Genomic DNA, 14,432 nt, shown 5'->3' with positions numbered 1-14,432 from the left:
ATGCCAAATCCAACTGGACGTGTTTCTGCTCTTTTTATATATGACCTCTGTGCAGTATCTGCCCACTCCTTTCTCTGTTCTATGATGTCATGTCACTTTCTCCTGTTTTCACTCTTACCTCCCTGGCCTTTCCTTCCCTGTGTTCTTCCTGGGCTCCTCTTCCACAGACCTATCAAATGCCACCACTCTTAAGGACCCTGACTTTGGCTCTCTGCCCTTCTCACTATCATGGGGATGAATAGCTCAGGCAAAGGAGTCTGACATACCTTCGTTCAATCCCTGGCTCCATCACTTTATAGCTGTGTGACTAACACAAGTCATCTAACTTTTTAAAACTTTGCTTTCCCCCAAATAGAATGGATATAATAGTAATGCCTACCTCATTCGGTTGTTAGGAGGATTAAATAATAATCCATCTCTGCTAAGCTCCAGCTGTATCTAGAAAAAGTGGAAAGAAACACACTGAAGTTAGAACAAATAAAAGTGCAGGTGGCAGAAGCTGCCAGTTGTCCTTCAATATGTATTCTTCCCTTTTTCTGCAGAAATAAGACATTTAATTTTTTTGACTGATCACAGGGATGCCTGCTTTCAGCTTGATACAGCTGTGTGACTAAGTTCTGACCAATGGGATGTAAATGGAATTGTGTGCCACCTAGCCTAGGAAATGTCCTTGAAGGTTGTTCCTTCAAGGACATAAGGGCATCAAGGACATAAGATGCCCTCTTCCTCTTCCTTTCTACTGGCTGGAATGCAGACAAGACAGCTTGAACCTTGAGCAGCCATCCCAGACACCATGAGGCGGAAGCCACAGGCCATGGATAATGTAGTATCGCGAGAGAAGAAATCCGAGTCTCTGGCAATTTCAAAATGCTGCCCTATCAGTTCTGGGCTGCTTTATTCTTGACTTTTATGTGAGAGAAATACATTTCTTTTTCAAGCCATTACTATTTTGAGTTTTCTCACCTTTACAGCTGACCAATCCCAACTACTCAGGAGGGTTACTGGAAGAATATGATACAAGAGCATATGCTGCAAACTAAACCTAGCTACATGGGAAATCGATATGGAACTGGACAGCCATTACTAGTCTATCCTGACCCATGAGGTCTTTGTCTATGGGTTTCCTTGTGAATCTGCTCCCATTTACTTGTTTCTCTACATGGATGGACTTTCTCTGATTGCTTACTCATCAGCTAAAAACAGCCATCCAAGTCCTAAGCCTATGTAATTTTTCAGATTAAGTCATTCCTGTTATCTACCTTTTAGTTCAAATTTATGAAAGAGAGACAATTAATTATTTGTTGCTCACCCAACGAATTATGTCCCTCTCTCCGAAGTTAGTTGTACAGTGTTCCTCATTCAGTCATTTGTGGCTGGGATAGGTTGGAAGTAGGGGTACAAATACGGCCACCAAAGCCTAGTCTTTAAGCAAGCATTGGTGGAGAGGTACAAGTTCCAGGGAAGAGTATGTAGGCTAGGAAGGCAGTACAAAATGAGTCTACTACTTAAGACCAATGCATATCCAACTCTCTAGTGAACAACTCAGTTTGAACAATCCACTCATCTTTCTCTTACACCTGCTCCTCCTTCTGCATTCTACAGTTAATAAAATCACCATCAACATATAGCTTCCCAAGCCAGAAACCTAGGGGTTATCCTTAGCCCCTCCTTATTCATCCCACTCTCATGGACAACCAGTCCTGAAGTTGTAGATTCTACATCTTTTATGATTTTCCAGTTCATCCTCTCTTAGTTTAGCCTCTCCTCATCATTTGCCCAACTTAGGGTAATAGCATCCTTGACTGATTTCCCTGCTCCCGGGCTGGCCCCCATCCAGTCTGTACTCCACAAAGCTCTCAGACTGACCCTTGTGAATGCAAGTCACTTGCCACTTAACATTCGCATTGCTTTCAGAAAGAGTTCGAATCCTTAGCTTGGCACCAGAGAGTCTCCACAAGCTGGTTCTCGCCTGTCTCTCTTGTCTTATCTCCTGCCACACCTTGACAGCCCTTCATTGCAGTGTACGGATTGGTCCCCATCATGCTTCTTATTCCATGACTTTGAATATTTGGGTCCCTCTGCCTGGAATCCTGGGTCCTTCTGCCTGTTCTGCTCTGACATCTCAGAATTAACATTTTTCCAGTGGATTTATTGAGACCCGATAGTTGAGCAATTCAAAAATTCTAAAAATGCAGATCTTGAGGTAATACAAATTCATTCTTTGAATTCTAAATGCTTTGACATCTAAAGTGGGCCTAAAATGGCCCACATAACAAAGTATATAAGAATACTGTTCTTTAGTTCATAGCAGCCCTATTTACAATAGCCCGGAGATGGAAACAACCTAAGTGTCCATCATCGGATGAATGGATAAAGAAGATGTGGCACATATATACAATGGAATATTACTCAGCTATAAAAAGAAACGAAATTGAGCTATTTGTAATGAGGTGGATGGACCTAGAGTCTGTCATACAGAGTGAAGTAAGTCAGAAAGAGAAAGACAAATACTGTATGCTGACACATATATGTGGAATTTAAGAAAAAAAAATGTCATGAAGAACCTAGGGGTAAGACAGGAATAAAGACACAGACCTACTAGAGAATGGACTTGAGGATATGGGGAGGGGGAAGGGTAAGCTGTGACAAAGCGAAAGAGCGGCATGGACATATATACACTACCAAACGTAAGGAAGATAGCTAGTGGGAAGCAGCCGCATAGCACAGGGAGAACAGCTCGGTGCTTTGTGACCGCCTGGAGGGGTGGGATAGGGAGGGTGGGACGGAGACGCAAAAGGGAGGGGATATGGGAACATATGTATATGTATAACTGATTAAATTTGTTATAAAGCAAAAAATAAAAAATAATAAATTAAAAAACAAAACAAAACAAAACAAACAAAAAAGAATACTGTTCTTTAAAAGGAGATACTGAAAAAATGCTCATTAAGTATCTTAAAAAGCCACTGTCTGGAAAGAAGCACATCTTGTAGCGATTTGGGGCTTCCAAAAATGTCTAGATGTAAAGAATGAGGCAGTAAAGCTGTCAAAGCAAACCAAGACAGAGACAAAGAATTTTAAATGCGAGGAGGGCAAAAAGAATGAGTGCAGTCATTTCGACTTGTTCTTATTTCTCCTAGTAGGTGCCCTCCAACTACAGTGCAGGGGCCAGGACCATACCTCATGCTACAGCACATCTCCTGGCTCTGAGAAAAGGATGAACTTTGGATCCTATGGTCTTCGAGTGACATAAGGGAACACAGTAAAGAGTATGGTCATGAAGACTGAGATATCCACTTGGGTTATTCATCCTAGCCCTTCTTTCTTCCTCCTACCCAAATATAATTTAAAACTTACAGATGTCTTAAATACAGTATATATCATACCTTTTATTCCTTTTCAATCTCTGAATAAAATGAGAAAAATACTTTTTTTAGAAGTTCAGAACAATGTAGCAATGTTTAAACTTAAAATATAAAATTAAGTGAAAAAGAAAGGCAAAATGTACACTATAATTATAACTATGTAAAAAACGTATGCACATAAGCAAGGACTGACACAGAACAGAAAAATGAACTGTTGATATGTCAGACTCAGCACTACTGACATTTGGGGCTGGCTAATTCTTTCTTGTGGGGGGTTGTTCTGTGCACAGTAGAATGTAGGGCAGCATCCCTGGCTTCTACTAACTAGGTGCCAGTTATACATCCCCAGTAGTGACAACTACAAATGTCTCCATCCATTGCCACATGTTCCTTACAGAGCAAAATACCCCCACCCCCGTCCCAGGTTTAGAACCACTGGGCTAAGGGTGAGAGGAAAAATTTTTTAATTTTATGTTAATATTGCCATAATGATGTTTGTTCAATAAATACATATTGGAAGGGGAAAGGAAAACTCCTTACCATATAGCATCTAACAGCCCCTTTTTTCAAGAGTTAGAATTTACTCAGTTCCCATTTAATGTGAAAAATTGAAAAAGCTGCAGAACTTGTTTTTCTTTTCCAATCTACTATAAAAAAGAAAGCTGAATTTCTCAGTATTTGGAAACCTGACTTGGCTTTAAGCATGAACATCACAAATAACTGCTGTAATTGGCCTGAGAAATAAAAATATCTAAATTATTCTATCCCCACTAATACCTGTTAAAAAGGTACACTTTGCATATCTTCAAAATAACTTTACATTTAAGAATAGTAAGACTCAATGAGAAACACATACTTTAAGACAAATTAAATAAAGTTTTCCATGCTAAAATACAATTGCACTGGATCTAAATAAATCATATTCTATTTTTAAGGCCTCTCTGTTCCAGTCTTTTTAGGACTATTAAGCCTGCCCCCTTGCCAAAAATATTTATTTTCAATCATTCCTCCTGTTTTTTTTTTTTTTTTGTTGTTGTTGTTGTTGTTTCTTGACTCACATCACAAGGGATGTTTCTGATTAACAAACTGACATGAAGAGGAGGCACAAGAACTGTTTCAAGCATCTCCTTTCCCGAAAATTCTATCGTATCACGGTTTTGGGTTCATATGAACTTAAAGTTGAAATCTTGTTACATGATCATTCTGAATGATCTTTTCACATACATGAATGCATCACTAAAATGTATGCCTAACACAGTATTCACTTAAGCAAGGAACAATCTTCCTTCTTTATATAAGACTGAGATAAGCCCAAAAAATGCATTTTGATTTTTTTCCCCTCCACTTTCAAAACACACTAGTAGAAATTTACTGTTTGTATTTACCAAAGTGTGCTTCTCCATTCTCGTCTCTAGTTTACCCGAGACAGAAAGCTTGCCGTAGCACAGAGAAACAAAGAAAATCTTCCAAATGATTCCAGGACTGCAGAATGTGAAATACTTAGATACCCAAAGCATTGTAGCAGGAAAGAAGGAGGTCGTGTAGATATGACAGAGGTGGTGGAGACGAATGGACATTCAGGAGTGTGCAGTGTGGACAAGAAAGGGTGAGAATGGCTGCGGAATGAGCAGGATGAGAAAACTGGCGCTCAGGATAATGAAAGAAGTGGATGAGGTTGTAGCTTGAAATGCAGAAGGTAACTGACTTGATGACGCCTGATGTTGCGGATACAAGAGGCCTCCGGAGCTTCACCAGGAATTAAAGTTCTGCATGGCGAACATAGGGCAAAACGGAGAAAACGGCAGTTCTTTGTTCACAGGCCGACAACCAGGGGAATCCGTGGCTCGGTGGACTTTGTCATGGCCTGGACCTTCAGATGCAGTCTCTGTGCAGGGGTGAGTCTTCGCCTGGAAGGTGAGAAAAGGAACGTCTACCTAACAGACTGAGGGTTCTAAGCCCTCTTTAAATAAAAGCAGCAGCCTAATTCTAAAGGCCTGCGGCGGGTGGGTCCCGGGAAACCGGCGAATCCATCCTCAGGCAGAGAAAGGCCAAGCCAGGTGAGTCTCTTCTGTCGTTTCAGGCCCTGCTGGGCAGAAAAGCGGGAAAGACCTGGAATGCTAAAAATAAAAAAAAAGAGCGGAGAATAGCTGCTTTTCTCCTTGGGGCTGCGGCGGGAACCTCAGGAACCAGGCCGGAAATTGTCCTTTAGAGAGAGCAGTGAGTGTCCGGGGGCAGCTACGCTCCACCGCTGCTCAGCGGAGAGCTGCAGGTGCCCGTCCAGTCACGGGCGTCATAGCAACCGCGCTCTCTGCGAGGACGCCGCGTCCTTCCGGCGGGAACCATAGAAACGACACGCACCATTGGCTCAGAGGCCGTGCTTCCTTCCCGAGACCATTGCTACAGCGCAGAACATTGGCCTCTGGCTTAGCTCCGGGAACAAAAGTACGGTTCATCCCATTGGCTTTGTAGTAACCATGGTAACGTAATGGCGTGTATTTGCGACTTTAAGTGTAAGTTTTGCCACACTTTATAGTGTTTATAGTTCTCAAGTAGCTCCCCGCCAGACCTTATCGAGAGCTCAAGCCTAATAAACTTGGATTTATTTTTCTAGAAGTAACTTCATTCTTAAAGGGGGAGGTTGCTAGGTCAGGAGTTCTGAATTTTAGGTCAGAATCTGTCACTCATTACCTGGGTGGGGCACTTAAGACAAATCACAACACTTTTGGAATCGGCTTATTATTGTAAAAATGAAGAAACCGTACTTGACTAGAACTATCCCTAAAGCTGAAGTCCTTCAGAAGCCCTAAGCACTGAAAATTCGGTTTATGCGAACAGTATCCTCCACCTATGTAATGCAAAATAAAAATATCTAAAAGACACAAAATTTAACATAGCCTCGGTTTTTATCATCTTCATTTAAATGCTCTTACCGTAAGATTCTAGTTAGTTCATCAAAGCTCGATTTTACTCATGTTTTGGGGCCCTTGCTTTGCTGGTATCCCAAACACATACTTGACATTTCTTAGTCTTATTCTAGTTTCTCATAGGATCCTTTCCAAAGCTTTGCTGGTCCTACATGCATTATCTGGACGGATCTTATCCCTTACTTTCTAGAAGTGCTTCAATCTCTCCCTCTGGCACCAGAGCCCTTGCAAGTGTTTTTCTCTCTGATCTGAAATGCTCACCACCATCACCTCCAGCCCACTTACCTTCCATGTAGCAGTTCAAGCGTCATTTCCTCCTCAAGGATACCTTCCTTAGTCCTCCAATCTAGATCAAGTTCCTTATTTGCTCTCATTGACTTACGTTCCTTTTCATTCTTAGGTTGTTTTTTTTTTTGTCCAAGCCGTGGCTTGGGATTGAACCCGGCCACGGCAGTGAAAGCGCCGCATCCTAACCATTAGACCACCCTCATTCTTAGTTTTCTTTCATTCTTTACACACTTCCATTTGCTGATTAAACAAACAAACAAACAAAACAACTTAATGGAATTTTTACATGTGTAAATACTGTTTAAATGCTCTGAATGGAAACTAAACTGAATTGGAAAACACTCTAAATAATTCCATTTAGGGTAGTGGTGGTTGTTTTTAAGCATTAACAAAACACAACAGAAAATGGTTCCCAAGGGAAGTAATAATTATGATAAGAACAAACATTAGAATCACTTCTAGTTCTAACTCCACTTATCCTCACTGTACAGTCAACGATAATGACAGCCATCATCCACATAAGCTATGATGTAGGGAAGAAAATCAATCTTTTATTTCATGCCCCTTTAGTACTGCAGCCACTGCCTAGTCTGTTGCTTTTTAGGTTTTGCCAATTGGACCAGAAGTTAATTTAAAATTTTTGTTCAATAGGATTTCTGCTTCCAGAGAAGTCCTGATTGCTGCAGTTATTTTTCCTCTGCTTCCTGATTTAATGAAGTCACATTTCCTAAACACTTCACCTGAAGTATTTAGATGTATCTTAGCACTTCTGTTCATATCTTTTCAATTAAAGCTTATTGTACTTCTGTTATCAGACACACTTTGGGCTACCCTTCCCAACTCACTCCATGAATTGCATTTTAACTCATTTATGTGGGGTAGAGGACTTGCTTCTACCTAGTTCTTAATGGTAGTTTTTCACATTGCACTCTGGACCATCCTATGGGTCATTTAGGGTATTTCTCAGGACTCCACTTCTTTTGCACTCCCAACTCAAAGCCCAGGACAGTGGGAGCTTTGAAAACACTGCCTTGCTAAGTGAGAAAAACAGCAATTGCAACCATTTATTGAATGTGAATTACGTGCCAAGTGCCAGACTCATGCTTTACCTTCACCATTTTATTTATTGAATTCTCACAACAAATGGTGTTATTTTGCAGAGAAATTATCGCCATTTTATAGATGAGGAAACTAAATCAGGTATCTAAGTTTACAATGCTAATTGGTGGCACAGCTGGAAGGGTCTAACCTGGCTAAGATGACTCCAAAACCCATACTCTTTACCACCTTGTAATGCCTCCTTCAGGGCAGTGGCCACCAACTGGGCCCCGCATGGCCCCAGGTAGAAGCCCGGGTTAACTTTTCCTCAAGAGCAGTTCTAAAATATTTGAAAGGTAAATTCTTAACTCAAATATGGAGTGAGTCTAGGACAAGAAGCAAGGAGTAAATGTAGTGGGACAATCATCATTCTATAGATAATCTATCTGTGGGGAGGTGTCCTTCTCTCCTACTCCCATCTTTAGTAAATTTCAAAAAAAACCCCACAACATTATTATCCTTTCCATTGTGTTGGCTTTGGGGCACACACTTTATTGTACTTAATTTTTAATATATCCATTTCCCAAACTAGACATGTTTATTCATCTTTTGAGTCCTCAAAATCCTCAGGGCCTATCACATAGTAGGCATGAACAAATATTTGCTCTTCAAAGCATGGCCATTCATGCATCCATAATCCCTTTTACAGTATGAAGAAGATTGATATTCAGGCCCCACATGTATATTTTGAGGAATATAATTCCCAATAAGCTTTTTTTTTTCTTTAAGGTGAGAAACAACTTGAATCATTTTCAAAATCAAGATATCATTCAGGCGAGTGTGTCATGTGGTTTGGTCATAACTGCTTTACCTTTGTTTTCACGTTTTATGAGTATTAAAAGACCTTTAAAAGACAAACACCAAGCAATATTCGTCTGCACACCACTCACTGCTTTTCCCCTTCATTTTCTGTCTTTATGAAAGCAAAGGATTTATTCTAGTTCTCACCATCTGTAAGAGCCCTGGTCCACTGAACAATTTTTGATCTTATAAATAAAGGCTTTTTACTTCAGTTTTTGTCATGTATAAAAGCAGTATGTCGAGACTGAAGATCATCCACTATCTTCTCTTCTATCTCTATGCCTTTTCCTACTTCTTCCTCTGATAACAATAACTTGGTTTCTGACTCTTTGGTTATAATAACCACAAAGGACCGTCGTGAATCAAGGATGTTAGCCACCACCACTTGATGTCGATAAATTTCCAAAGCATTCCGTGCACGATCAATTACAATGGACGGGTCAGTCTCCAACTTAAAGGAAATTATAAATGCTTTGGGAGCCCAGTCTTTAACCAAAGGAGAAAGCATTTTTGGCACCATCTTCATTGTTATCTGTATTGGAAAAAGAGAAACTTAATAAGCAAACAAGGTTACCACCTACGAACCAGGTCAATCTCAAGGGAAACTAAAGAAGCAGAGACTCATATGTTTGGCTATGTCAGTTCAAGTGGGATTTCTCACTTCAAACTTTTTAAAGCATGTTAAATGCTTACTTAAAAGCCTTGACTCTGTAGTGTTCATAAGGATGCCTGATTTCAAAGCTTCATACATATTCTGGGGCAAACCATGTCTTATGAATTAGCCCTGCTTTGCAACCCTCATGGCCATTAATAGAACTCTAAAGAACAGCATTACATTTTCTCAAACATTCCCTTTTATTTTTTAAACCAAATCCTCAAATAAACAAATGCAAATAATCTGTTTATGCAGATGTTACTTTGGCAGAAGTTCAAATGTGGTTGAGTTTTAAACCTCTCAATCTAAAATATTTCTTGCATTGCTAGACTGGCTATTTGATTCCATTTAAAAATTGTAACTTGTAAAAAAAAAATTGTCATGTACCATCTTAGCATTGAGGAAACAGAAGTGACTCTATTTTCATTCATTAAATACTACTATATTATTCTCAATCCCTTCTAAGGGGAATGTTGAGTCGCTTTGTGTACTTTCAAGATAGAACTAGGAATGACAGAAATTACAGGATAAACTAAAGCTCCCAGAAATTAAAAATTATGAAATCACTAAGCTAACCATCAGGATATCCCCTCAAAGAGTTAGCAAGTATGATAGGGATCATATACCCATTCCCCGCTTTATTTTTCTCCTTAGCATTTATCACTACCTAACATAGTATACATTTGACTTACTCATTGTCTCCTCTGCAGAATATAATCAAAACAAGGGCACAGTATGTTTCTTTTCACTGCTTTATCTCCAGGTCCTATAACAGGGCCTGGCATACAGTAGGTACTCAATAAATATTTGTTGAAGAAATGAACAAATGAACTATTCTACAAAGTCAGAAAGTGCCCCACAGGTAGTTTCTCCTATTTAAATTCTACTTGTATCACCCAGTAAATGACTAAGAATTCCCTCAGGTTCCAAGCAGCCAGATCATCTCAGCATCTCAACCACACCATTACCTTCCCCATACCTCTTCCTTAAACTGCAACAATAACCACCATCTAATTACCCCCCCCACCACTCTCTCTAATTCACCTTTCATACTGATGCCAGAATGTTCTTCTCAAACAAAACCTTTATCTCATTCTCCTACTTTGGTTTCCCTTGGCTCCACAGGATAAAGTTCAAGCTCCTTAAGAAGGAATACAAAATCTTCTAAGTAGGAAGCTGTCTCTTCAGTCTGCCCTTCATCCCCACCACTCTCCAGGCTCTCTAGCCTTACCAAACAACTTCAGTTCACAACACACTGACCATTTCCAAACTCCAATCGTTTACTCTATCTGGAGTGACCGTCCCTACTTTGTCTGGTACACCCTCTGCTCATCTTTCAAAACCCAGTTCAAGCCATCTCCTCCAGAGAGCCTTGACTTTCCCCGAGATTCACTCACCCCATGCTCTGACTTCACTTTGTACGTACCTCTACTAGAGTATTTATCACTCTGTACTGTAATTATGTCTGTGTCCAGCAACCACACTAGATTGTGAGGTCCTTGAGGGAGAGCGGTTGTCTTAGTCATCATCTCTGATCCCTAGTGTCTAGCACATACGGAATGCAGAAAGGCCATCTCCAGATCAAAAGGAAATTAACCCAAGATTGGTTATAGGGAATCAGATCTCTGGAAGAGAAGCGCCCATCACCTGCAGTGGGCCCCCAGATGACTGGATCTTGTGTTCAGGCATTTCAGACACAGGAACATAGAAATCTGACACGGCCGCAGCCAGGTAAAACATCGCAGAAGAGCCTGCAAAAAGAAGCACAGGGTGTAATAAATCGGAGAAGGGTATGGAGTCAGCTCCTTTTCAACTCAGGTTCCCCCGCTGTGAGAGCCGTGGGTAAAAAGGGGGTAAGGGGATGCGCGTCTTGGGGGAAAGGCTCTGCTTCCCGGCATCCGATGGACTCCTACAGGCACGCACCTAGCGGATTGAGCGCCTGGGCTGCAGCCTGCAGCAGATGCAAATAGTCTGCCAAAGTGGTGAACTCTATGGCCAGGAAGGTGCCGGCAGCCTCAGCCTCCTGGTAGTTCCGCAGAGCCGCGGCGAAGCCCGGGAGTGCCTTCTCCTCCGCCTCCAAGCTCAGCAAGCCCGAAGCCGCTCGGCCGGAGGGCCGCAGAGCCGACAGCCACGTCTGGGGCGGGAAGCGGTGGGCAAAGGGGAAGGCAGAGCGAGCACGGTACAGAAACAGGACCCCGTAGCCCGCGGCCAGGAAGGCTTCGGCCGAGGTAGCACCGCGCCGCCCGCTGCTGAAGTTGTCCAGGAAGCGCACAGGCCGGGCTTCCAGGGGGACCTTGGTGCCGCCGGACGTGACCAACACTACCCGTCGGCCCTGCGCGCCCAGCCCGGCGGCGAACCGAGCCATCACCTCGGCCCAGCGCGCAGCACCGGCGGGCTGGGGGAACTCGGCGACCAGGTCCACTGCCGCCATCGGTCCCGGAACCCGCCGCGCCAGTGCTACAGGGTCTTCGGCGCCACGCCCCCTGCCCCGGTACCTGGCCCACGCGCAGCCGCAATAGTAAGGGGGCGGTTCGCTACCATGCGCTGCAAGCCAGCGCCGGTTTTCTGCAGGTCTGGAAATGCGTGCTGGTTCCGCCCCACAGCGTGCGAAATTGACACTGAGCTGGCGGGAGTTCTCTGCTGGGCAGGCATCTGGAGGAGTCACACCCCCTCATTTAGTTTCCTAGTCTGGGTGAAGAGCTGGGCGTGTTTGACCCTTACCGGCTACCATACAGGCCCTGCTAGGCTTGGACCTCGCTAAAATTTGAGTGCCCGGCCATTTAACCTTTGGATTTGTAGTGCAGGGCTTGTTTTGTTTTGTTTTGTTTTTCTTTTTTCAACCCTACAAACACGCTCCAAGTGTCAGTCGAGCCACACACACCCCGCCCTCGAAAAGCTTGGAATGAGGCTGCGCCTTGTTGGTCACGTGACACCGCCGTCCAGTGTGTCCTCGCCAGGCAACGGTCCTAGAGACCGACAACACCGTCTGCCACAGCATGAACGTGATCTACCCTCTTGCGGTGCCCAAGGGGCGCCGGCTCTGCTGTGAGGTGTGCGAAGCTCCGGCCGAGCGGGTCTGCGGGGCCTGCACAGTCACTTATTACTGGTAGGCCCTGAAACGTGGCACCTGGGCGCCTCAATCCCCTCTCTCTCAGTCAGGAAACCCTCAAAGCGGCTTCAAGACAGGTCCCTAAGACTGTGTCTGCGTCCGCTTCCTCTCCCACTCAATCATTCCTCCCCAGATGTTTTGTTGCGCGCCTACTGTGTGCTATGCACTGTTCTAGGTGCTGAACTTACTGGGGGAAACTCGGGACACCACGTCCCTCAAAAATCTAATGTTCTGGGACTTCCCTGGCGATCCAGTGGTTGAGACTCCGCGCTTCCACTGTAGGGGGCGTAGGGTTCGATCCCTGGTAGGGGAATTAAGATCCCACATGCCATGTGGCTCTGGCAAAAAAAAAAAAAAAAAAATCTAATGTTCTAACGAGAAAGATAAGTAAACCAACAGACAAAACAAGATAATTTCAGAGAGTGATAAATGCCATAAAGACAAAGGAAATGTGATGGGAGGTTGGGCAGACAGCCTCTCTGAGGGTAGACTATTGATCTGAAGTTAGAGTAGGAACAGCCCGCCAGGGAAATGCTGGGGGAAGAGTGGCACAGTGAGGCTCCGAGGGAGGGAAGACTTTGGTGTGTTTGAGGAATAGATAGGAAGTTAGTTTGTCAGAGCATAGCCAAGATGGTGACAGTGTGGGGAGGGTAGTACAAGATGAGATCAGTTTTCATTTATTCAGCATAACATCCACTGATCTGTGCTTCAGATTGGACCCTATTTGGGACCTGAGATAAAACAGCTAGGTTGCTGACGTCCAGAAACCTAGTCCAGAGCCGACTAACTTGTTTAAAAAAGAAAGTCATTATAATACAACCCTACATGACAAGTGCTGTCACTCAGGGAGTACTATTCCCTGGGACCTCTAAGGATGGAAGCATGGTGATGGGCAGTATCTGGAAAGGTTCCTCTGAAGAAGTAACATTTGCGCTGGGTCTTGAGGGGTCAGAAGGAAATTGCTAGGTGAATGAACAATGAAGAAGGAAAGGTAGAGCGCTCCTGGCATCCAGGACTGCTTGGGTAAAGGGTGAGAGAACAGACTTTGTTCAGAGGTGGGTAGAGAAGGTAGCCGTGGAGGGAGCAGTCACTGATTTTCAGACTGCAGTCCAGGGCCCATTAGCGGGTCATGAATAAATCACAACCAGCATTTTAAGAAAAAAAAAAAAAAAAAGAAAGTATCAGAGTAATCCTACTTGAATTGTTTCTTGAAACTTTTGTTTAGTGATTTATGTGGTTATGTGTCTTTGTACTAGTGAAATGTATTTCCTACTGTATGCTGAGTTTAAAAAAAAGTTTAAACATCATTGTGATAGGTAGTAGTAGGAGTTTAAACCAAGAAGATAAAGTTTAGGCCCAAACAGTGACATGAGATCAAGGAGTTTGGAATTTATCCTCTGGGGGTCATGGATGGTTTTAGATTGGAAGGTAGACGCTGAAGGCTACGTAACTTCTCAGTTGCAGTGGTCTCAGTGGAGACTGAATTAGGTGTCCCTCCTCGGTGCTTTCACAGCACTCTTTAGGTCCCTTAGCCTCACATTTATGACATGGATTGAAATCACTTGTTCAGTGGTCTGTATTCCTCACTAGGCTGTAAGCCCCATGAGGGCAAGGACAGCATCTGTGTTTTCATTGCTGTATCTTCAATGCATATAGAATACAATTCAGAATTTGTAACAGAAACTGCAAAGTCCTGGTTGCTTCTCTATCTTCATTTCCCACCAGTCATCCCCTATTTTCCTTGATGCAGTTACAGAGGCTTTCTTTCAAGTCTAATTTGCCAACTCTTTTCCTCCCTCAGTTTCTTTGCCCAGGCCATTGCCTTTGCTGGGAACTTTCCCTACAGTCACGAATTTTCCTAGCTCTCTTTCATCTTTCTGTTCTCAGAAATGTTATTTCTTCAAAGAGGTCTTTCTGGAAAACCCAACCTAAATGCCCCTATCTGATTTTCTCTCTCACATTTTTTCTTCACTTTTTCTGTTTTTGTTTTACTTGTTTAATATCTTTTTTTTTCTGGCTGGACCGTGCAGCTTGTGGGATTTTAGTTCCCCAACCAGGGATTGAACCCGGGTCCCCTGTGTTGGAACCACTGGACCGCTAGGGAAGTCCTGAGTAAACAATTTTAAGTACAGGACTGGCACTCTGGGGAGAGATGAGACTCCTTTGCCTGATATGAGCACCTACTTCTTCCC

The 14,432-nt window shown here is 43.1% G+C and overlaps 2 protein-coding genes across 2 annotated transcripts in view; one reads left to right on the top strand and one right to left on the bottom strand.

Moving 5' to 3' along the window:
• Nucleotides 1-8,684: 8,684 nt before the first annotated feature.
• On the bottom strand, nucleotides 8,685-11,565 carry PPCS (phosphopantothenoylcysteine synthetase; the record flags this gene model as incomplete). The annotated part of the gene is made up of 3 exons (XM_079697362.1): nucleotides 11,055-11,565; nucleotides 10,779-10,882; nucleotides 8,685-9,008 (listed from the first exon to the last, which is right to left on the bottom strand). Exons 1-3 carry the CDS (start codon nucleotides 11,560-11,562, stop codon nucleotides 8,685-8,687), a joined length of 936 nt encoding a protein of 311 aa, XP_079553488.1. The 5' UTR covers nucleotides 11,563-11,565.
• A 562-nt stretch (nucleotides 11,566-12,127) lies between these two features.
• The window catches only part of ZMYND12 (zinc finger MYND-type containing 12), a gene marked incomplete at both ends in the record, with an annotated part of 33,971 nt that continues 31,666 nt past the window's right edge, over nucleotides 12,128-14,432 (top strand). The window contains one exon of the mRNA XM_079697518.1: nucleotides 12,128-12,237. Within this exon, the coding sequence (XP_079553644.1) occupies nucleotides 12,128-12,237 (110 nt within the window). The remainder of the gene's footprint in view (nucleotides 12,238-14,432) is intronic.

Source organism: Hyperoodon ampullatus, assembly GCF_949752795.1.
Source record: "Hyperoodon ampullatus genome assembly, chromosome: 2".
Taxonomy (NCBI): Eukaryota; Metazoa; Chordata; class Mammalia; order Artiodactyla; family Ziphiidae; genus Hyperoodon; species Hyperoodon ampullatus.
The sequence above is the reverse complement of the archived record's forward strand: the minus strand, read 5'-3'. Positions and strand labels throughout refer to the sequence as shown.